The following is a 25,217-nucleotide window of genomic DNA, read 5'->3' as shown; positions in this document are numbered from 1 at the left end:
AAAGGAGTCCAATGGAGGAGTTTCAGGTGGGAATGGAGGGGGGAGTGTGTGGGAGAGAAACTTCCTCTCTATGTGGGAAGTGTAGCCTTTGCAGACCATTTACATGCACACATACCTATTTAACACAGTAGGGAAGGGAAAACCCCAAAAGGGATAATAGGGCCTCTTTAAGTGACTGAATGAACACCAGGCGTGACATTGCTGCTGCTTTTGACCACCGCACCTTTGCACCATAATGTCATCCCATTGTGTCCTCCTCATATATACTGTATACCTTGTTCACATTTAACATGTGCTCAGATTCAGCACAGCGGGGATCGATCTATTCATAGAGCGAGATGGCTGCAATTATGAAAACACTCGACCTTTCACTCGAGTGAGACAGCGTAGCGGGACCAGGTGGAGAAAAAAAGGAACAGAAGACAAGTGATGTTAAAATGAACATTTATAATGACTCTTTGTTGCCGTCGCAAAAATAATCTTTAAAAAACAATTCAATTATTAACACTGAAATGCTGACTTCACTGGTAGTCCACGAGTCATAAAACACAACTCACTGAATTTATTTTACAAACACAGTACTACAGTTACATTAAATAGTCATTACCGTTAAATCTATTAATGAATAATGTTCAAAGAAACTAATAATAAAAACAATGACTTTTAAAACCCTCTCATTTCCTCACCATAGTAGCTGTTGTCTTTTCTTTTTTTTTTTTACCAACAGTGTATCATTTAGAAAATATACTGCTTCTGAGATGTCCATCTGACAAACGCAGAAAACAGACTGGCAGCATAACAATAATGGAAATGGGACGTAACCATTTCCGTGATCCAACATTTAGTTATGTAGGCTGGCTGCCTTTTGGCTCAGTATGGAAATATTTGGCACACTTGCTGACAAATATTTGTTGTCAAAAGCCTTCACACTTTTGCTTAAATGGCACAAGACATTCTCCTCTTATTTCTGAATATATTTAGAGGACTTTTTCATTTTAAAAGACATATAAATGCTGTCCTAGAAAGCCCTTTAGGTAGTTAATACTGCAGACTTTCACAGATTCTCCTCGTCACAACGAAAGACAGAACTGTAGTCGTTTATATCACAGAGAAATGTACCCAATCAACAAAACATCACTTCTCTTAGGTTGGAATATTTGATCTTATGCTGTCAGTCCATTTTTTTTCTGAGATGGATAGAACAGAGGTTAAACGAAGTAAACCTGGAAAGAAACTGACATGATAATGGTTGCAAGGTACTGGCATGCTTTTCTTCAGTTTACACTCAAGCAAGCGTTCAACCCCTGCCGTATCGTCCAGAAAACAAAGAACAGTCTCGTGGTGTAAGATATCCAACACATACATGAGTTCTTGGGGATGGAGAAGGTCAACTAAGTTCATGGGAGGTTCAGAGGGTCAAAGACAAAAATGGCCTCATGTCAGGTTGGCAAAGAATCCCGTGTTTTCTCAGACGAAAGGGCTCAGAAATATCCGTTTAAAGGGCGGACACAGTAGCAGGTGCTCAGTGTGATGGAACAGAGATGGTGAGGCTGAGCGAGGGACACTCAGGGAGGACAGGTTCTAAGAGAGGAGTAAGCAGTCTGTAGTTTAAAACCAGTCCTAGCCTTCTTGTGAAAGGGCTCTGTGGGCGGATGAATGTCCTGGACACATTTGGAGTGAACAGAAAAAGAAACATATAACAACTTTTGGAATGATACTGCAATTCGTTTGGCATTCAGGTGGGAAGTAGAAATGTAAGGGGGGTTTGACACGAAAAAAGAGAGGCCTTTACCACTCAAAGTCTGAAAAAACCTTGTCTTTAATTAAATGTATTATGTCAACAAATTTCGCATAACTGTATTAGGTTAGTTGAAAGCAATACTATTAAGTTTAAGTAGGTTCAAGTTAATATTATTGCTTTTCAACGTTTCAGTGTCAGCTTCCTCTGTGATTATTTGTATCGGGAGGTGGTAGAGGCTTTTTTATTTTATGTCTCTCAGATCTGACTGTTACATCAGTCAGCCTCAGTGCCTTCAGCCCGGTGATTCAATCCCAATTTTCCGGAGAAATTAAAGCCATTTTATAATTTGTTATTCAAAGCAAAAGTGGATGCAAAAAGACAAAGTGTACATATCCCTCCTGGTTTAACATGTCAGTGTGAAACAAAGCCCTCAGGAAGCTGTGCTGAAGGGAATGTGAAGGAGAAGCCTTCGCGTGAGCAACAGGTGCTACTTTTCTACTTTGTCTGAGACTCCAGCCTTTTCCATCATTCATGAGACCCAACACGATCAGGAATAAATAAACAAAAGTAACATCAGAGCAACAACAAATGGCAAAACAAATTGAAAACGGTTGAACGTCAACATGGTTTGCTTCATTTCACATGACCCACTGATCAGTAAAGTGCATTTATGCAACACCAAACAAACAAGATAATGTTGACAGCGAATCGGAAGTTGCGTTCAAACAAATCTGGTTCATGACTGGCCACGTGAGGCCTACCTGACTATAGCTGAATCTGGTTTTGACATAGATATTAACTCTACATGTATGTGACATTCCTGCCCTGAATTTACATTCCCAAGACGGATGACATTCGACAGAAATAAGAAAAAGAGTAAATGTGTACATTCATAGATTAGATCTGGGCTTTCAAGCTGTGGCATAAAAAAACATTATCGGTCAGGTTATATGAGGTTCAACCTGTTAGTAGAAATAAATGCATGTCTGATATCTTGAAAAAGCAAAACACAAGGAGCCAATGCACTGAATAACATTTTCACGTTTGCTTGCTTCACATATTTAATACTCCTCATTGTTCCTAAAACTCTAAATATCTTCTCTGATGATATTTAGAGACATGATGGATGATGATCTGAGATGTGTGTGCGTCCTTTTTTTTTCCGGGCCAACATGACAACAATGAGCTCCCTCCCAACTCACAACACAAACACAACTGGTTTAACATGAGGCGAGTAAACTTAAGTACTTTACATTTGACTGCATGCAGCGTTATGTCTTTGAATGTTGCGAGACACCTCGCAAATTTTTGTAATTTTTTCCCTCCATCATTTACTTTGATACCATGCAATAGAAGACGTGCAAAAAGATAACACCTAATTTCACAAACACATTTTTGATTGTTAATGGTATGTTATGAATGCTTATAACATGTTATGCTTAGTCCATGCTGGCCTATAGAGATACTTGTGAGACAGCAGTACTTAAGCCACAGGTCAACGAACACACAAGGGATGCATGGAGTGTAAAACAACATGGATCCATAAAATCACAATCTTTAACTCTTACTCTATGTACCTATGGGATAAAACAATGCACTTTGTTTTCTTAAGTAATGTATTTGATTATCTTTTCTTAACTTAAAAGACAGTGTTTGATTGGCACTTGATCAGCACTTCTAAACAAGTTATTGATATCTAACATCTGATCGCACATCTACAATTTCAGAAGCTGCGGAGGTCTAGTTTGGCACAGGTTGTACTATGAAGTCTATTATTACTTTTACTAACTTACCAATACTGTATAGTATTTTATACACCTCGTTTTATGCCTTTGAGAGCATGTTTCTAATCAACAGACCAGACATCTTTTCAACTAAAATATTTTGTATAGTTTACTTATCAAATAGCAGCATTTTCATAACTTACAAAAAGTACATGTAAACCTATTCATTCAAAATCTTAGTAATTTCAAAGGTTCATACAACAGACATAAAACACAAAACAGGACAACATGCTACTATATTGCTTCCAATATTCTTTACATTTTCTTACTGTCAAACTAAATCATCAATGACAGAAATATGGACACCACCGGCTGATGATGAGTCATCATAATGCACAAACAAATCGCAAAGCTAATCTTAATCAGGCTTAGTTGGCACTCTCATCATCCACACAAATATAACATAGTTCACATTGTATCGACAACGCCGGACTGCATTTGGACTACAAACTAGAATAGCTACGATAAAGTACATATAGATCATATGACATGACATATTGTATTCCACAGAAATGGATTCTAGTCATTTTCAGATAAGAGGATATGCATAAAGGATGTCGTTGTTTCGGCTTGAGGTCACAAACAAGTTCCCACCTTACTCTCACTATCTTATGCATTCTGTCCTTTCTACACTTTGTTTAGCGGCTGAAACTCGAGCTCAATCTGTTCAGCTGACATATGAAGATCTATTTTGCCTCCTTTTGGAAGAAAAGCAGCTCGTTCTCTTCCCCGAGAAGGCCAAAGTTCACAGTCTAAATCCTACTTGTTTTTCTTACCGAGGGAATTTGATACTTTGAGCTAACGTTGCTGGTTGGTCTTGTGGGTGTCACAGTTTTGGAGGCAGGTGTTTTCTGTGCATTTAAGCCTTGTGAACTCTACGGCCTGGGATACTATGTTCATACCCTTTTGACCTATAGTGCATAACTCCCACCGCCAGCACACCACCCGTGAGAAGACAAGACAGGAGGAGGAAGGAGAAAGAGGGGGAGAGCACAGAGCAGGAAGAAGCAGACGGGGATTAGGACACAGGAGGGGTCTCCGAACGGCGAGACAGCGACATGCAGGGGGATAAAATGCTGAGAGGAAGAGGAAAGTTCATGAAGGGCAGAGAGAAAATCGTATTTGGCACAATGTAATGATCCGAGAGCTTTAAAAGGAGAACTCTCTGCAGTCAAGCAGTCCAGTTGCATTGATGAAACATTCCCTTGTTTTGTGCTTGTATCTTATTATATGCTAAAAACGTGGGCAGTAAAAGGTTATCTAAGGTATGCTATGATTTTAATAGTGGCCAGATTGTAGTCATGGATGACCGTGAAGCCTTCCGGACACGTCGTGAAAGGAGAGACTTCAGATAGGAAGAAAGGCTCACTGCCGCAACGCTTAGACACGACGACTTGTTTTCAAATCCACGTGTCATGAACCGTGAACGATGAAAAGAGAAGAGGCAAAGTGTCTTATACACGGGAGAGGTTCTGATTCTTTTGGACACTACTCGGCACCAACCCTCGCAGCCGGTCATTCAGGAAGCCGGTCATAGAGCTCGGGTCGAGAGGGACAATTCAAAATGTGTTTCAAAGGGGCGAAGTGGACGTAATAGGACTGGAGAGTGCAGGAAAGTGTGGTGGGAATAATTTATGGTTCACTGATCAGAAAACGTCTGCTAATTTAAGTGCAGTGCATCGGTACTGGTGAACAGAAACATCACAAGACGCTGGAGTATAAATGCTCTTGTGGATATTTATCCCTTCTGTCAGTATTGGTTTGTTTATGTGACATATATGTGCACATTAAAATATACTCACATCCCAGCAGGGACAGACATGCTTTACATTGTGTTCTTAATGTCTCACAGTGCAGTCTTCAGAGACCCAGTGTACTCAGGATGAACAGCACGGATAGCAGCACAGAAGGAAGCCAAGGTAATCTTCGAGTGCTTAACAATGCTCTAGACAATTAGCCTCCCTGCATTAGACAAACAATTGCCCATAAAAGACAACGATGCCAAAACATTTATTGATGTTTTCTTACGCTCTCCACCCGCAGTTAGTGAGTGTTCACGTGTTTGGGAACGACGACAGGCTGTCTGATGAACTGAAGGATCTCTTTTTGTCTTGATGTTAATTGGAAAGGACGGCTCACAGAAAAAAATGAGTCCAACCCTTCTTTTCAAGTCATTCTACTTCCCTTTCATTGGTGTATGTGTCTTATGACTATTTGGTACCCTTAATGTAAAGGCAATATTTTTCTTTGTTCACAGATATTGGTTCATACAGCTTTTCTTATCAAAATGCTTTTGTAGTGCTTTGTTCCCTTTGTTGCCTGAACTGGTTAGACACTGCATTAAGGTAGCTTTAAGTTAATTCGAGGACAAAACAAGTGTATGACTAAGGCAAACATATAGTCAGGTTAATTGGCCAATTTCTTGAAAAAAAAAACCTGCATTGGGAGCAAGGATGGACTTTAAATCTTAAGACTGGAATGCTTTTCATCAGGAAAGGCTGAAATCAATACTTTTTCATTAAGTGAGAGGCTGGGTCAGGTCCAATGGGCTACTAATGGCTGGACGACACGTCAGGTGTTCAAATTAAGAGAAGAGTCGCCAGGGAGATTCTGATTTCATGGTAAAGGAGATATAAACCTAATCCTATAGCACCAAGAAAGGGTTAAACGACATATTTACGTGTTTGTAGCTGTGACTGAATATGCAAATATGTTTGTGGGAGCATTCGTGTGTTGTGTAAAATATATTCATACATTCTGTGTCTCCTCTATCCTCTCACATTGATTATTAAACCCCTGAACTATACTTGCAGACAACAACAGTGAAGTTCAGTCTGGGTTCGAGTTATACATTTCTTCACTGCAACACAATATTTGATCCCTGTAAATAAAAAATAGCAATAGGCTTATATTGTTTTTACATTCAGATCAACCTGCATTCACAGGTTTAAATAATCTATTTGTGTTTGAATGAGACCATGTCAATAAATAAAGGATGAAAGTATAAAATACCCAAATTTAGAAAGTTCAATTATGATATGAGCCAGAATTCAACATATGTCAACATTTTAAAGAAATTATTCTTAGATTGCTCCCCGTAGACTGAGATGACCTCAGGCGCTTGTCATAAAACCTCTACCCTGCTAACAATGCCTTCTGCATTGTATACAAAGGGCACGGTTTGTAAAACAGCTCTGTCAGCTGACTGGAACTTCATCTGACTCGCTCAACTCGCCGGGAGCTGAGGTTTGCAACTGAATTAAAACCAACAAAACCCAAACAAGAAAAGGAAACAGCTATGAGGTTTTGGAGGGGGGTGAAACCCTGCGGCCTCACCCTTGAATCTGCAGCTTGGCAGTGGACCAGTTCAGCTTACGTTGATCACCATCGTCAAAAGGACTCGACACAAACTTTTAAAAAACATCAGGACATCAGTCCTAAAAACACATTCACATATCACACACACTTATCTTGGTTGTCTCCCCCACCTCCTCCTTTGTGATTCTTTCATTTGATTCTGAAATATTGAACAGATATTTGGACGCTTCTTTTTCTATTCATCGTGACTCTCTCAATTCCCTTCTATCTCTGTCTTCATCCTTTCCTTCTTTCCTCTTCTTTGAACTTTTAGCCCACCTTTTGTGGGTTGGTAGCGCGCACGCCTTGCTCGTAAGTGATCCGCTGGCTGATCAGATACTGCGCTGCTTGCGTAGCGGCTGGCGACCCTGTTATGGTAACTTTACGGTTCCGAGTACCAGGAATGAACTCTCCCTTTTTGGAGATCTGGATGCGGGCTCCTGTTAGCTCCTGGTATTCTACCAGCGTTTTCCCTCCTTTCCCCAAAATGGCACCAACCAGATTCTCGGGCACAGCAATCTCAACCACGTCCTTGGCCCCATCCCCCAGCTTCTCTGCTGCCAATAGGGAGGAGGCCATCAGTGGGGATGAAGCATTTAGGTAACCATTGGAAGCCCCTGTAGCAGCTGCTAGAGAACCCAGGGAGAATCCCCCGAGGCCCACACCCGGGTGGCCCACACCACCGGACACATCACTAGCGTAGGAGGCTAGCAGGTTAGCTGCAGCAGCAGCAGCCGGGTTGGCGCTAGCTGCGACTGCAGCAAGGACCCCAGAGGCAGCTGCAGGGTTGAGGCCCAGGCCGAGGGTGTTGGTGTTGTAGCCGTAGCTGGCCAGCGTGTTGAGGGCTGAGGTGATGGCCAGCAGATCGTTGCCAGAGAAGGTGGACATGGTGGCGGGGAAGGCACCCATTCCTGTCAGGCCGGCCTGGCCCAGAAGGCTGGAGGCGGTAGCAGCGGCTGCGGCTGCATTGGGCATCACCTCGGCTGTGTTGGCGTAGGGGGAGCCGGTGGGGTTGGAGTTGGCCACGGGGCCCGAGACATTGGAATAGCTGATGTTGAGGCAGCTGCTGCTCTGAGGGTCCTCCTGGATCTTCTGTACTATGATCTCTACTGCCTTGCGGTTCTGTTCAGGTTCCCCACTGATGGTTACCACCCGCTCCTGCAGGTTGATGCCCTCTGGCTTCTGGGAGAGCTGCACCCAAGCCCCTGACTGCTCCATCACGGCTTTCACCGTGGCTCCACCCTTGCCAATGATCAGCCCAGCTGTGCTATTGGGCACAATCAATTTTGCCTGTAGAGAGAAAGAAAGATGAAAGTAGCAATAAAAGGTAACAAGGTGAATGTGTTTGAACATAAGTGGTTGTCAGAAAGAGGGATGTCGTTCACTGAGTCAGAGTACTATCCCAGCCCTAGCTTTACTCAGCTATGTGTTAATCCCCGGGGTGCAGGCTGCAGCTGCCACATGGCCTATGAAAGACTGGAGGTAAAAATAACCACATACTCTCACATTTTCCTGACCCTACCAGCCTGGGGGTCATTGCACAGAGAAAGATAAGACTGGGGACCTATAAACAAAGTGTCTAGGAAGTGCCAACACATCTTCATGACCTTATTGACCGTACAGTATCTCACCTGTTTGACGCGGTCGGGGTTGACCGTGGTCTGCGGCTGCAGTATGCTGACTGGTTCAGGTTTTTGAGCGCTCTGGGGCATCTCGCGGACTTTCTCCGCAATGAAGTTATGGACGCCATTGAGGGCTTCGACTGTACCCTGTATCAGACAGACACGTTCTGTTGTGCCTATGATGAGAGAGTACAAAGAGGACAAACACACGTGATTAGTTACCGTGATGTTCTCTGAAGTGGGCGAGTAGGTTTGAGGGATCTGCTAGGGGTTGGACTAAAAACTACATTTATATTACGATGCGCTGGTATTGAGAAATGCACCTTGACATTTTACAAAGTGACCCAATTACTGAGCTATTCCTCGCCTCCATTCATACAATCAACAGAAAACAGCTGAAGGAATTGGTTAGCAACTCACTGGGAGGTACAAGGATTCCACTTCAATGATGTAACTCTTTCAGGGCAGTAACACTGAGACCAGCTTTGCCTTGCAGCTCTAATGGACTAAACACAAGCCCATTCCCCCCCCCCAGGCTTCTTTCTACACCCACACTGACGACCCAACCAGCATTCCATTGCCATGGTAAAGGGGCAGAGCCGTGGAAACAGGTGATGCAACAGCGAGTCCTTTATACTTGCTTTCACCGTTTTAAAAACATTCTTCCTTTTGTATAAACCTTCCCGTCTTGCTCCCCTGAACACATTTTTATCTCTTTGGGTTGAAAATAAATGGAAACATCACTGGATCTTTTTTAGATGACTTAACAGATGGCATACATCTGACTAAGGCAAACAATAATTGAGTAAATGTAATATTAGCCATTTGAGTAAAGAGGTGCTGCTCATTACTGGTATTTTAACTCCTTGTCAAAAGACTCGACACAAACCTCCATATCGGCCCTAAAGAAAAATGTTTAGAACCAAAGAAATGCAAAATAAGAATCCAGGGAAATAACCAGGTGTTCTTTTTGCCATAGACATGTACTGTATCATGGATGTTAGTCAATTAGTCAGGTTAAGCATCAAATAAGTAGGAATCTCTAATTGGAAAAAAGTGAGAAAAGGGCACTTGACCTGCAGTCGACCTTATTTCTAGTTTCCTAGTTAAGTTCTCGATAATAAACATAAAGGGCTAAATAGAACATCCATATACAACTGCTGGAGGTAAAGTCCCTGCACAAGTTACCCTGGATCCAACTGTCACCTCATTTAACTAAAAAGCATGCTACATAGTACACCTCTTAGAGGTTCGGACATTCCATATATTTAATTCACTAGGTCCTTCCATTGTGACTTGATTAAGTTATTATCTTTTATCCATTTCCTTGTTATTTATTTAATGATTGCTATTCTTATCTCTGGAACTAGGTAGGAATATGTTTTTGTAATTGCCTGTAATTGGTGTTTTCCCAGTAATAGGTTAGTGGCTTCTTGTTTAGAGAAATGGCAAACATATTTGACATTTCTCTAATAACTGTTTCCCAGAAGTCACACAAAACATTACAGGACCAACATATATGTGTATGGTTGGCCTTCTGCTCACTGCATTCTCTCCAGCATGTTGAAGGGAGATGTGATTTCTATTTACTGTGGATGTGGGGGGTCTTGAAGCAACACATTCAAATCTTCCATGTGGATTCTTCCCAGTAGCTTGAGTTGGTTGTGTTACTGATGTTTTTGCACATTTGTCCCCAATCTGCCATTGGTATATTGCAGGATAGTCCATTTTCCCATGCATTTTGTACATTGATAATACTATGTTCATCATGGTGATTAAATAGTAATATTTTAACCATCTTAGTTATAAATGGTGTTTCCATTCCAGAGTCATACATTTAAAGCATATTTTTTATCAGTGGGTTGATTTCTTGAAAACATCTCTTTTTTTAAAGTCAGAAAGATAACTTCTCACTTGGAAGGACTTCTGGGCGAAGGGGCTTGGAGGACTAGACACGAGACAAGGCACTTCACCCCTCTGTGAATGTTTATTTTGAGACAACAAGATAAACTTCCTATTGTTTCTTTTAATGGTGGGGGAATGAATGATTGTGTGTATGAAATGGTCTCCTGGATAAAAACAACCGGTATTTAAAAAAAGAGGAGGTTGCTTACTAATATGTGTGCAAAACCTTATTGCACTGGAGTAGAAGACAAAAAAGAAAAATGTGGCTGATATGCAGATATTATACTTCAGGCTTAGATATTGGAATGTACTTAGACTGAGCAATATCTTTGCTCACCCTTTACCAAAACAACCAATTAAAAACTAGGCCATCTTGAGTGATGCAACACGTCCTTAGAAGACTGCCTTGAGCAATTATTGCTTTTTATTCACGTTTCGAGAACCAACAGTATAGCGTAAGGATGTACCTCTACTTCACTCGGTGCAGCAACATCTTTGGAAGTAAAATGGTCTTCAAGCAGTCAGGGCTGCTTCCAGGTAGGTGATCTTAAAGCAGGGACCATGAGTTATGACTTTTGTCTCAGATTAAGTTGGTATTTAACTACGTGAATGTTTCATTTTTATTCTCCACTCTTTTCACTTCCTAAATGGCTTGCATCAGCAACTGCCTGCTGTCTCTCCTTGAAGGTGACGTATTTCATAATAAAAGCTTTGAATTGCAGTCTGAGTTGGCTCGTCCTCGTGTTAGCAGAGGGGGGGGGGGCGGGTGTTAGTGCCCCTGAGAACACACACCTCATCCTTCAGCTTTCCCCATGACACCAATAACTCTAATCTTGGTTCCGAATTAGGAACATTTGAATACTTCTGTCCTACTTGAGCTTCTTTATGATTCCGCGGAACAGATCATTATTATATAATTAGACTCTTAGCATGTCACACATACATCATCAAACCTAATTAGTGTCATCACATCAGCAGAAGTGTAAAGTCTTAACTCAAATTAAGCGCTGATGTTTCTGTTGGAAATTCCAGTGTTAAATGAAATTGCCCAGTTAAAACAGTGGGAGTGTGCTCAGCACTTTTTGTACAATGGAGCTCAATAACAGAGAGGAAGACGATACACAGGATTTGAGAAACACAATACTTGTTAGTAGGATCTGTTTATAGTTGGTTTGGGTCTTTCCATAGGATTTGTCGATTATAAGAAAAATAGGAGAAAAGCACCAGACTACACCTTTACGAAATATTTAGCCACTACAGCATACTATTCAGTTTGGCAAGTATGTATTAAAAATAAATATCAGAAATACAAATCAACAAAACAACAAATACACCAAATGGTAGAGAGGCTAACCCCCGAACCCTAACCCCCGAACCCTAACCCTAACCCTAACCCTAACCCACGGAAGTGAACTCTAAAACACATAGTGGTCGCATGACTATTAAAACCAATTTCATATGCACGGTAGATATTCACTTGCTATCATCAGTCACTGTGATGCACCACACCAGGAGGAGCTACACAATGTTCCAATTCATGGTTGTTCATGCCAACTGGTGCACGTCTTTTATCACTTCCCGTTTGAAAGAACTGATGAAGCATTATTCAATCTTGTTTACTCACAGCGTCAAAGTAAGTGATAGTGTACAACTGGAAGCACGAGTATTGTATGGAAATGCAACACAGTTCTCAGTCATTAAAAGCAAAGCAGGCATTTTGTTTAGTTGCAAACAACGAGCTATTGAGAACACGAGTTGATTGATTTGCGGTGTTCTGCTTGCATTACTCATTACCCAATTGGCATCAGCAAAAGAAGCCTTGGAGAAAATGTCTGGCAACAAAGTGACTCATTAGTGGAGAAGCAGAAACTAGTTCTACCTATCGACTACTCACAACTGTTTCTTTTCATTATTAAAACAATTTAATCATGTAAGCGATCATTTCAAGACTTGCTGAAACGACCCTTTAAATAATAAACACTGTCCCCCAAGCTAGTGGCTAGCATAGCTGGTAAGCAGTCACTATTAGCAGCTATATTAGCCATTAGCTTCGAGGAGATGTTCATTACTTTAATGTTTTTTTATGCAATTAAGTTTTGCACCTCGATAAGGTGTGGGTACTTGCAAGAGAAAGAATAAAAAGTATGGCGATGAGGGTGAGGTGGCTTTTAGTATGCGTCAAACTCTTAAAACACAAAGTCCTCTATTTCACATAATGCAACTTGGTAGCGTCTTTCCCACCTCAGTTTCAGTCAGAAGTGTGTAGTCTGCTTCCCTAAGCTGAGATAACCACCATATTACATCCTGAACGTTCTCAAGCTGAGCATTTGTCTTTTCTTTAGAAGTAAGCTGACCTACATGTGTACAACGTGTGGAGTGCCTTTTAAATTGAAATATTTGAAATCTGGAGTGTAACAACTGTTTCTGGAGGAAGTCGCTCACCAGGGAGAGCTGTTGTTCACTGAAGGCAAAGACATGCATCTGAAGGAAGTTTCCATTAGTTTGAAATCCCTGCGCATGATGTCATCCAGACATACTGCTCTATAGGGAGAGGAAGTGTGTAGTGTACGGCGGATGGAGGAACAACTAACTGCTTCTTTTTCACTAGTTTATTTGTTCCTTTTTGAACACAATATCTCATCTTTAAATCTATGGTGTTCTCCAGTGAAGTCACATAGTGTGACGGATACTTTAATAATCATATAATAGAAAACATAGACCCAGTGTTTCTATGACATCACAACAAACTCATCTGTTCGTGCCTTGCAAAGAACCTCAATACATGTAGTTGGACGGAGGCCAGCTGCAACAAGCAAAGTTTGAGCTTTTGTTCCTAAGTTTGTGTGTGAATGTTAAACTCCCACGGCTCCCTGCTTAAATATGCGGATGTGTGTTAGTAGGTGTGAGTGGGGATGTGTGTTTACTCACTGCACGATACTTAGCGGTGACTGCAAAGTGTGCTGCATTTACGGGGGCACGAGTATCCAGCCATGCAACAGTTCAGATTCAACCGTAAAACAAAAACCAAAGCGTTACTGCCCATGTGTTAGGAGGCAGGAACGCAAACACAATTTTAGGAATAGTATGATGTCATCTATTTTGGCCTGAACTCTCCGAACTACCGGGAACCGAATCAGAGAGAAACATTGCGCGGAAAGAAGAGGAAAGGGGAAACTTGGCGTGTGCTGGAGCAGCTTGACTACAGCTGGTAGAGGGGCCAGGTCCACTGAGAGAGATTGAAACAGGCTATTTCTGGGCCTGCCCCCCTGTCCCCTCGCTCACATACAATCATGTATCATCCACACCGTTCACTATCTCCCCTCATCCATCTCCGTCGGCCACAGCAGGGCCCAGTTGTACAGTCCCCATTGAGACCGTTGAATTCATGGTCTCGTGTCTTACTCTGACACATGGGAGATGTGAGGTGGGTGGGAGTTTTACACTGAGCCGTCACAGAGAGGACTGCAGAAGAAAATGGCTGCATCGGTTGTTGTCTGTTGATTTCTCGAGTGTGCGATTGTGATGTGGTTGGAGTGTGCTCTGGCTGCCGCAGGATGAGAGGTGAGGGCGTGAACTGTGTAATGGCATTAGCGTGCTGTATTAGCCCAAACTGCAGCTGATCCAACAATGAAGACAATTAAAAATGAAACGTTGAATTTAATTCCATGTATTATGTGAACAGATTTCACATAACTGTATTAGGTCAGTTGAAAGCATAATATTACGTTTAAATAAAAAATATTAGGTTCAACTTAATATTATTGTTTTCAACTAACTAATACAGTTATGTGAAATCTGTTCACGTAATAAATGTAATTAAAGTGAACGTTTCCGTTTTGTTGGTATCGCTGATGAGTTAGCGAATGACTATCCTAGTTTTTGTATTACCTTGCTGTTAAAAACGTTACCGAGTTGCCCATACTTTATACCGTTTTTTCAAAGCTTTAGCCTCAACTGACTTCACAGGAAGCGACACTCTCCGCTATTGTGCAGTGTACAGTAGCAGTCGTTTCATTTGACTTGTGTTGGCCAGAATGACTACCCAATCAGATCCTTGCCAGCACCCTCTCCCTGAACTATTCTCACTCATCACTATAATGAGTAGGGGGATGGGCTGAGCAGGTGGTGGCCTATGAACACAGCCACAACCCAAAGAGAGGGATAAGGATACAGATCACTTCGTTTATTTGTTCCTATGCTAATGAATTAGCCGTAGCTAAGAGAAACTCCGTGGAAGATAGATGTTCAGGAACATCATCATTCCTTTGCTTTCCCAAATGCTCTTTCATTCCTTGCCACAATCCTGTCAGTGTAATATTTCACATGTAACTCACAACACACCAGGTCCAATTCAAACCATGTTGTAGATTTTCCCTCAAGGTAGTGTATTCTGTGCTCTTAATTATTTCAAAGAGCTGACATTGTAGAGGTCACAGGGCTCGAGGTAGGTACGGTCGCCTGTATGACTCAACATGGAGTGGTGGAGAACAACCTATCTCTGCTATATTAGCTTTTAACAGTGCTTTAGGCAAAAGAAGCTTTGAACCCTTTCATTAAAAACTAAATCTATTTCTTGTGTTTTTAGTTTGTGCATATTTCAGACATCATGTACTAACCATGTATCTAAAGAGGTTATAATAGCAAGTTCTAAACATATTTAAAGTAAAAAAAAAAAATACACTACAACACAGGGATTATTAGCTTTCATCAGTTATCACAGAAAACATCTGGATCTAATAAGCAGCGAGGCGCTCAGCACCTGTTCGTTTTCAGCAGGTTGCAGCCTCCTCTGAGGCATGAAGGACAAACACCCAGACTCCTCTACGACTCAGGCAATTCTCTTTGGAGGATAAGATGGTTCAGCTTTGACCTGCGTATGATAGGGGTCGCCGGCTGCCTGCGCATCCTTCTCATGACGCCATGTTTGAGAGAAACTCCCCAGCACAATTAACGCTCTCCATGTCCTATGCGCCACAGAATTTGTGGGGTGAATGTCTCACCCACACAATTTTCCGAGAAGAAAAAAAGGAAATACAACGACATGAAACTGGAAAACCCACGAAGGAATCCCTGCAAGGACGGGTGCAACCTGCCATCAAAGCAACTTCAAAAAAACTGAAATTGCCTGTGGACTTAAAGGCTGCGTCTGACAGCTATTCCATCTACATGCACTTTGACTTTCTCCAGGATCTCTTGCTTATCTCGTCCCTAATTCAATACATCCAACCACTCCTCTCAGAAGCTCTTTATGCTCACCAATTGTTCATTCTTACCTGGGTAGAAGTCTTTGGATTTGGACAGCTTAATAGTGGCACCCGTCTCTTTCTGCAGTTGTACGATGGTCTGGCCACCCTTGCCAATTATAGAGCCGGCTGCATAGCTGGGGATCAGCACCTTCAGGAAGTACTCGCCCTCCTCTGGGGGAAAGAAACACAAAGTGAGAAAGCGTCACATCATCATGTACACACCATGCTTGTGCCCAACCCCCCATGCTCGAACCAAAGCTCCGACATATAAGGGGAAAGACAATCAAATAATATGGTGTCTGTATTCCTCCGGTCAAGAAAAGGCATACGGGAGAAGGGTAAGGTTTGCCTTTTGAGTTTATTTTAGCTTCCAGTGCATTCACATTTTGTAGAGACTGTGACATGTTCTGTGTCCTGTCCCAGTTTCAGACGATGACCTCCTTTCCAGTTTGCAGAGGTCTAATTTTAACTGTTTTCAAGGAGTTTCAGGAAACATGACTAAATGCAAAGCCAGGTCCAGTGTTACCTATCACTTTTCACACATCGGATTTAAAAGAATGTCAAATTAATAATTAAAATGCCATCCGAATGCAAAAGGTAGCTCGTGTACTCTGAGAAAGAAAGTTACACTTAGCCGACGAAACACATGAATCCATTATCCATGCAGTTCATTTACGCAAAGACCGACTGATCCTTCTTAATGAACAGACAGGAGGAGAACATATGGGAACCAATCCCACAGATTTGTTCAAAGGGTATACTGCCAACATGGTCTAAATCTCCTCCATTTTGGAAGGGGCTGCTGCGGCTTACAGTGGCTCGTAGCAGCCGGTGATTGACAGCCCGTCAGTTTCAAGAATGTACAGGCAAACATGTTTGTTTGCCTGTTAAGTTGAGAAACACAAACATAATCAGCACTAAAGTGGGCCGTCCGGGAAAACCCTAATCATATTGAGATTGGACCCAAATAGATTTAAAGAGCCTGCCTATAAATGAGAAGTAACATTATTTATAGGTGTGGAGCGGCTGTGATTCCCCACTGATATCCAAACGTTGTAGTGATGACATCATGGTAAACACTTGGTCCAGGTGCATTCTCAGGACTGGTTCAAATGGCCTCTGCATGCTGATTTCGATGCAATGACGTCATGGTCGATCTTTTTCAGCTGCCTCAAGGGTGACGTCATTCGAGGGGGCAGCGGTGTAAAAAGGCACTTTGTAGGACCGCATTTCTAATATTTTGTTTGTAGTACGATACAGACTTTTCGATTGCAGATGCCGAGGCCACACGCTATGACATCATGACACTGCATCCAGTGTTTTGTGGAGGGTATCGAACGGGGGGGGCTTGACCGGCATGGCGGTAAGAAAGACGGATGGATGGATGTGGACCGCCCTGCACTGAGACCAACCTGTTGCCTCACTAATGCACTCATTAGATTCAGATTTGAATGAACATGACACTGTGACATCAAGGAATTTCACAGCCTACAAGGGGCCCTTCTCTTTATTGCATTAGTATTCCCCTCATGCTCCATGCAGACACCGGCTTTCTTCCGTGCACATCACCCATAATCGATGGCTCTGACAATAATGCAGATATGATTGTTGATGGAATTTCATTTGAATAATTAGTTGTGGAGACGATCCCAAATCCCAGAACATATTATACTTAAATGTGCCTGAAAGCACAGCCATGACATGGAAATGGAAAGGACTATTGAAAGCTAGTAAATACGTCAGGTGGCGTCATTTTCCTGAAAACATCCTAAAAAATAAATAAGAGATAAACCCGGGCATTGAAATCACATAACTATCTTTGCTATCTCTGGCTGTTGTCTGCTCTTTATATATAACGACATATTGCAGTCAGCTCTCCGCTTTTTTCGCTACGAATAACAATAAAATGACCTTGGTGGAAAAATAAAGATCGTGCATGCCTGACACAGTCCCGTAGGCTTTTGAACCCTCACTCCTGCAACAAGATGTCTGATTGCATACAAACACAAATAATTTAATTTGATGCTGATTGCAGGATCCAAACATCCAAAGACCTGTTGGTGACAGACGAGACAGAACCCAAATGCGTAACTTTGCTCTCATCTCCAACCAGAGTGAACCCAGCAGGGAGGAAAGATTCCCTCCATCGCCCTCACAGCCACGTTTGCTGTCATTAGTCAATAATTAATTATTTCCTAGTGTCTGAGATCACAGTAACAGGTTTTAATGGCGTCATGTGGTGGAGTAAACATGGCAATCTGTTGCTGCAATCCGCCAGGGGACGGGAGCACCGGGGCACGTTGGGAAGCAGAGCCAGTGGGGTGGCAGTTCAAACCCCTGCCTGCATAGATACGGGAAGGATGGTTTGGAGGAGAAACGCGCACTCTGAGCCAAATGTGTTTAGTTAAGTCACTCAAGGGGGGTGGGTCAGGAGGAAATGCCTTGTGACCGTCCTCCCTCCTTCTCACTACCCTCCAAGTACCCATTCTGCATTTCAATAGACTAACCTGCCGCTGACAGGCAGCAAGGACGATGGAACAAAAATGAGCAATAATGGACAAATGAGCCGTCGGTGTATGAAATTGCACGTAGTCTATCTAGCATGACGGATAAATTCAACAAGTCGAGACAAAAAGAGTTCGATGCTTACCCATTCTGAGATCTGCTGTTCTCAATTCCTCTGTCAGATCGCCATCAATGCCGGGGCACAATCTCTAAAGGGGATCTGAACATTAGCCTAGGCATAGGTGCAATGGTAGTGTTGAGGAATGCGGCCAGTCGACTTTTTCACCGACGTCTATTTCATCAGTGGGTGCAGAAAAAGAGATTTCACCGCAGCATCCGAGCCATGCCTGCAGCTGGCCAGAGCCTCAATTGTCTGAGAAAATGCTAATGCAGGCTCTCAGTGTTTTCAGTGAAAGACGGCACGCATTGTTCAAGCCTGCATCGGTTTGAAGGGGGGGGGTCTTCCCTGCCGCATCACCCTTTTCACTGCTCTCATCCATATTCATCGAGTGGCCTGTCCGTCTGCAGCAGCACGCAGGACTGACACCTCGCTCCACCAATGTGTGGCCTCTTCCTCCGAGCACGTCACGATGCCGGTCCCAAAAAAATTGAATTTTCTCCTCTACTCCGCCTCTTTTGACGCAGCACTATAAAGTATGGCGGCCCATTCACTCACTTCTTTTAGCGGAAAGTGACAAAGGTGAAGTGGCTTGGGGAGCGGGCTTCAGCGGTGAATGGGGAAACATGTAGATTGACCTTCAGCGGTGGCTGCAGAGGTGTACGGATAACATAAGCAGAGGATGAAGGAGGTGGAGGAGGAGTGATCTGAGACGGCGTGCCTTACGCCACACACCCTTCTTCCCTCCTTTCCCCCACCCCCAATTCCTTAGACGGCCATGTTTGAGAGGGCGGAGGGGCTCATCAACCATTGCAAATGGCAGTGCCGCAGAATGGTGGAGGGGGGTGATGAAGCCAATCACTACGCCTATAAATCTTACGACGAGAGGTATCTTAAGTGACTGGATGTGTGTAACAACGGCATTGTGCACGAGTGTGTGTCTGTGTGTGGACATGGGGGGGGTCCAGCTTCAGTTAATGGCTCTTTCCAGGGAAGCTGTACAAAGGAACTCCTTTTGTCCCCGGCTTCTGATTAGTTTCATCCTCTAATCAAACCCTAACATCCTGGCCCGTTTTCATTTGGATCGCTGGGCTTCCAGAAAATTCTACCAGTGTAATTCACGGAGAGATGCTATAGTTTATAGACACAGCCTCCCTGTATACTGCACTCCCCCTCACGGTCTATCTATCTCTCCTTTTCTCTCTGCTTTGCTCCGTCTTCATCTCTATCGCTCTCTCTCATTCTCTCTTTCACTGCCACCTGGCAAATTCACAGTCCGCTCACGTCACATCGCTCTGCAAGGGCACCTGTGTCCTTCCCACCGAAATTTTTTTTAAAAATACAGCTCACATTCCGGTGCCAACCTTTCCATTAGTAACATTACGAGATCACACCTAATCCCTCCGCCACACAACCTTTTGGAAAGCACATGCTCGCCAGCGACACGGGGACAGATTATGGGTAATTAGGAAGAGAAATGAATGAAAGATGTTCATTCTGGGAAGAGAAGGGCAATGCTGATAAAAGAGGAGACATTTCCCCCACACAGGGTCCACAGCTCCTAATGCACAACGAGGGGCTCAGCTTGCAAAGAGCACAGGCTTTCTTCTCTTTGTTGGAACTGCCAGTCATGTTAATGATCAGTTCGGTAGGAATAACGTGATCAATATCAGACGCGGTCCAGAGGCTGGTGATTACAGGGACGGCTGAGGATAACCGCCAGGCTGTGGGCTTTGTAATCTTACATGTAGCGCATGTAGATGGGATGGGAGGTGGTGCGTGAACACATTGCATAAAGCACAGGGTGACAAGATAGGAATGAAGCATTTGTTTTGTGGAGTCCTTCCAGATGTGCATTTCATGTGAACATATACACAGCGAGCCTTTGTTTGCTTGTTTGCCTCAGTGCTATTGTCTAAATTAGCAATATGTACTAATCAATAAGAGCCGACGATTGGCTGCCATTTCCCCTCTGGAGATCTAATTTAGGTGAGCGACTGCATACCTTACCTAACACCAGGATGTTCGCAGGTTGCAGTGAGAGACCAAAATAAAAATATATATAATTCTAAATGATGATGTATGATGAAAAACATCTGCTGTTAAAGTCCAGTAAAACTAGAGCCTCTTGAAACTTAACATTCATTTTCAAATGTCCATCCTGTTGCCGTGACATATGACTATAGTGCAAAGCTCAGACTCCATTTGCAAATGTCAACCTTAAAACGTTCAAAACACCTTAATGCTTGCTTACAAATGAATTGATTTCACTGTTGTCCTGGTGATTTGACACGGACAGCATCTTGTTTAGGAGAGCCATCTGGAACACCTTTGCCTCTGAGGAAACAAGGCAGCCTATTCAGAGTAACACCATGGCCAGGACACGATGGATTGTGCAGCACCAGAATCTAAAGCTAGTGGGGCTGCGATGCAGAGACGCTTAGAAAGAACATGGAGTCTGGCTGGTAAAATGGGGTACTACCATTATAGAAATGGCAGCAGTTAGATGTGAAGGATGTATCTTTAGATTTTCAGATGCAATTTCACACCGTATAGCCACTTGTATAAGCCAGATATTAGATGGGCATTTATGGTGAAGTCCGAGAAGGAGCACCATGTGACTTCACTGCCGTGGCTTTGGGGGTGCTAATGGAGGACATATGTGGGAGCTGAATCGGCTCTAAAATACTGTCTGGTGGCACAAGAGGTCCGTGCTGAAGTTACATTTCTGAGTGGACGGAATCATGCTGTCTGAAATATCGAATGGAATGGTGGGGTGTCTGGGACACAAAGACAGACAAAGCACATTTCAGTGGCATATGGTGAAGAGACTGCCTGTTCTCTACGGACGTCTCATTAGCATTACATTCTTTATAAGTGGTCCCTATGAGCGGCAGACCATAGCATCACAAGCTGAAATAAGATGTACCGTAGCTGAAGCCAGCCATCATCCTAGTGCTGCACTCCCACATGTTACTGATGAGTAATAAAGCAAGTGTGCACACACCTCCTTGTTTATTCTTTATTGGCTGCCACCATTTCTCCTCCAAAAAAAGAATTCAGGATCATTTGGCTAAAACGGCGCTGCAGTATTTCTGTTGCTCTCACTATTATCAGCACTCCCCAATGTTCTGTGATGTGCGTATACCATCACAAATCCTTTATTATCCTTTAATGTATTATTATCTCCTATAACCCTAACTCTAAAAAGGTACTAATTTATAAACATCGACACAGCCCTCTCTGGTGATTAGTGGTAAAGTGGGACAATGGTTAAAGTGGGAGAACTAAGCGTAATCCTTTATCTTACATGTTCTAACTTAACTAAATCAAAACAAAAAATATGTTCAAGTATGAAAATGAAACAATATAGCTCCTGTAGCTAGACTTCCGTGGAATTACACACTTTATGTAAAATGCCATGAAAGTAAGAAGTAAAAAAGTGTTTTGAGGTGATTAACGTTAGGGTTATACAAATAAATCAAATGATTTATAAATATTGTGCATTTATTCGATCAGGCCGACACTTTAATAGTAATTGACCGTGTTTCAGTTTGCTAACAAAAGTGTCCCAGTGAGACAGGTTATGGTGTATGTGTCATCCATCTTGTGTTCAACGTGTCTTTCTTCTTTCTTCCACAGCATAGAGATATTACGTTTTTTAGAATACTAGCACATGAGGGGCCAAGTCATTTGGATCATAATTCCAAAAGACACAGAAGATGAATTGACAGAAAGTGCCCCGCTTAACTATTATTCCATTTGCATGTTATTACGTCTGAATTGTAATTGTACCATAACAAAATGTGCTAACATATCAGCCAGCCTAAAAGCTGGGAACGCAAACAGGACTGGCACAAAAAGACAAACGGATGCTGACAGGTATCGCACCCGGACTGCGTATGACAGTATGATTCCACAGGGTGGTTTTCCTGCTTAGCTCATCTTAACAATGTACTTAAACGCACACTTAACTCCTGACACTGTTAAGTGCAGGCCTAAAGCAGAACCACTAAAGTCTTCCAGACCACTATCAGTGAATACATGATGCACCTCAAGTGAATACAAGAGCTCTGTTATTTTCTGTCCACAAATGAACACTTTGCTGTCCAGCATCAAAGAGTTTCCTTTCAGGTTAAATTGTCCAACTTCTATTCACTGTTATTAGGCTCTAAGGCATTATGAAGCTAAGAGAGAGGCTGATAGGGTATGTTATGCTTATGGGATACTGCGCTCACTTCTGATTTAGATGTATTTAGATTAAAACATGTACATTTAAAGGGCTAACTTGCAGGATGTTTGACTTTATATTCAAGATGCCATGGTATGCCGTTGCATATCTTTCATATGCTCTCCCTTTCTCTACTTCTGTTCTCTGTCAACAAAGGCCTCCTCTCATTGTGTTGCTCAAAATGGAAAGCTATCTTTAGCCTCAGCTTAAAAAAGAATTGGGGAATCCCTCTTAGAGAACTAACACCATGCACACTGATAAAGATGGCTATTACACAAGGCATCAGCTTTCCACAGATTGTTCATAGTTGTGGACATAGGTGATTGGGTTCAAATCTCAAAGCTGACCTGAGGAGGCCACTCACTCAGTCAGACCCTGCTGGGATCTGCAGCCATGAACACAGCCAACGTGTTAACTGCACAGGTGCTGCTGCATGGATCTGCTGCATGGAGTTTCTCTACATGCTCATATTGACGGCAGCTATTTGCACCAGTGCATGCAAATGCTTCTACAACAACACCATCTGAGTTGGTGTGGAGGGGACACGGTGCTGCTTCTTGCTGTGTGTCTCTTACCTCCAGTGTTGGTGCGCTTGGTGCAGCCGGCCTCCTCCAGCGGAGTCTCCAGCGGTCGCTTGCGAGAGTCCGGGTTATCAGCCTCGGTCTGCTGCAGGCTGTGGAGGTTTGCGTTGGAGTAAATTCCGTTATGGTCCACAGCTGCTCCGACACCACCAGCCATCATGATCATGTTCTCCCCCCGGAGCTGTAGATATATATGTGCACACACACGGAGCCTCACCACCACATAGCCTCACAGCGCGCACCGCGGTGTGAACAACAAGTTTTTTTTATGGGCTCGAAAATGAAAAAATGATGAAAATGACAGACAGCAACACCGGGGTCTGGTCTCCTCTTTCCGCTGCAGCGCGTCCCGCACAAAGCTAAATATAAAAATCCCAATGAGTGAAATGTTTAACGCGCACACCGCCGCTCCATGCTGCTCATTGTTGACGCGCAAAACAAGCCCGCGCTTCAAATAAAGCAGTTTCAGAGGCGATCAGCCGTTAAAACAAGTGCAACAGCTTCACACAGGCTAGGTCTGGAACAGAGCTTTTCTAAGTCATCTGCACGTCATGTTTCACTGAAGTCCTGTGATAAGTGCAGCTGTTGTTATTGTTGCCTTTGTAGTGCAAGAGGGGAGAAACGGGGGGAGAGCTGCGGAGGAACAGTGCCACTGGCCGGCAGAAACACAGGCCGTGAGATCTGATCTGAAGCTACTGCTCTTCCATTTATCTCTATACAATTATTATTTATATAGTTTACCAACATCTTTTTAAAAAAAATTTTTTTAATTGATTTTACTTTTTTTTCTGACCCTCAAAACAGAACGGATCCGCTGCAGTAATAACAGCAGTGGGACCTTAGGGATTATGTTTTACTGAGCACTGATAACATGTCATCTGACCTTATGTTCAGTGTTAGAATAGATTCAACTTTATTCTCATGTCATCATTGCATTACAAGTACTGGGACAACTAAATCTAGTTAGCACCCAGTAGTGGAATGTAACTAAGTACATTTACTCAATTAACGTACTTAATTTTGAGGTACCTTTACTTTACCTAGGTATTTCAATTGTATTATACTTCATACTTCTGTTTCATTTTGGAAGCCAATATTGTGCTTTTTACATTTATCTGAGAGCTTTGAAGACTTTACTGACTAATGTTATTAAATCAACAATAAAAAACAATAATTAAAATTAGCTTCACTTTTAACATGTGATGAACAAATGAATGCAACAATATTCATAAGTAATAATATATATATGATTCTGAAATGGGCCATAATCCAAAATTAGTACTTTTTCTTTTGATACTTATGAATTCTGATTGAATACCCAGATTTTGAAAGCTGGATTTGTTTGTATTGCTACTTTTACTTCAATAAAATATATTAGTACTTCTACCACCACAGTTAGCATCAGAAGAACAAGAAAATAATTAAAGTGCAGTGTCATATATATGTATTAAATAAATATGACAAATATTAAAAGCTAAAGTATACAGTAATAGTTATATATTGAATACACTATGGAGGTATTAGAAATATAGATAGTTAGACACTATAGATCAGGGGGGTCAAACTCAATTTCATCACGGGCCACATTCACATTATGGTTGCACTCAAAGGGCCGGTTGTAACTTTACGACTATATAAAAATATAAATATTTAATATATATAAAGTAATATATTACATTATTGCCTCTGCATTGGATTATTATCGGATAGGGTAATAACTTCATATTTAACTCGGTCTGAAAGCAGAAGTCTAGGGCAAATAATTGAAGTCTCTTCAGTGAGAACGTCACAAAATGATTTAAAAAGACATTTTGAAGAAAAAAATTCAAATCTGAGAAAAAAGTCAAATTTGAGATGCATTGTGGGACATGTAGTTTATGGGCAACGTGCTTCTGTAAATCGCCATGTAACCGTATAACAAACATATTATATTCTTTGCAAGCTCTTGTGGGGCCACATGAAATGAAGCCGCGGGCCGGATTTGGCCCCCGGGCCTTGAGTTTGACACCCCTGCTATAGATGGTAGTAAAAATATGATTACATTATACACCAATATAGATGAAGATTCATACTTTGTTTAAATGAGTACACGATAGAATATATAACCAATATGGACAGGTGTATACA

The 25,217-nt window shown here is 42.3% G+C and overlaps 1 protein-coding gene across 2 annotated transcripts; it reads right to left on the bottom strand.

Moving 5' to 3' along the window:
* Positions 1 to 427: 427 nt before the first annotated feature.
* Positions 428 to 23,677, bottom strand: nova1 (NOVA alternative splicing regulator 1). 2 transcript variants are annotated; one of them, XM_034099245.2, is made up of 4 exons: positions 23,085 to 23,677; positions 15,683 to 15,826; positions 8,514 to 8,680; positions 428 to 8,172 (listed from the first exon to the last, which is right to left on the bottom strand). In XM_034099245.2, exons 1-4 carry the CDS (start codon positions 23,254 to 23,256, stop codon positions 7,153 to 7,155), a joined length of 1,503 nt encoding a protein of 500 aa, XP_033955136.1. In that variant the 5' UTR covers positions 23,257 to 23,677; the 3' UTR covers positions 428 to 7,152. The 2 variants fall into 2 exon arrangements, with proteins under 2 accessions (XP_033955136.1, XP_033955137.1); XM_034099246.2 differs by lacking the exon at positions 23,085 to 23,677 and adding an exon at positions 18,306 to 18,745.
* Positions 23,678 to 25,217: the final 1,540 nt, after the last annotated feature.

Source organism: Pseudochaenichthys georgianus, chromosome 14, assembly GCF_902827115.2.
Source record: "Pseudochaenichthys georgianus chromosome 14, fPseGeo1.2, whole genome shotgun sequence".
Lineage (NCBI taxonomy): Eukaryota > Metazoa > Chordata > Actinopteri > Perciformes > Channichthyidae > Pseudochaenichthys > Pseudochaenichthys georgianus.
Note: the sequence above shows the minus strand (reverse complement) of the source record. Positions and strands in the feature narration are given on the sequence as shown.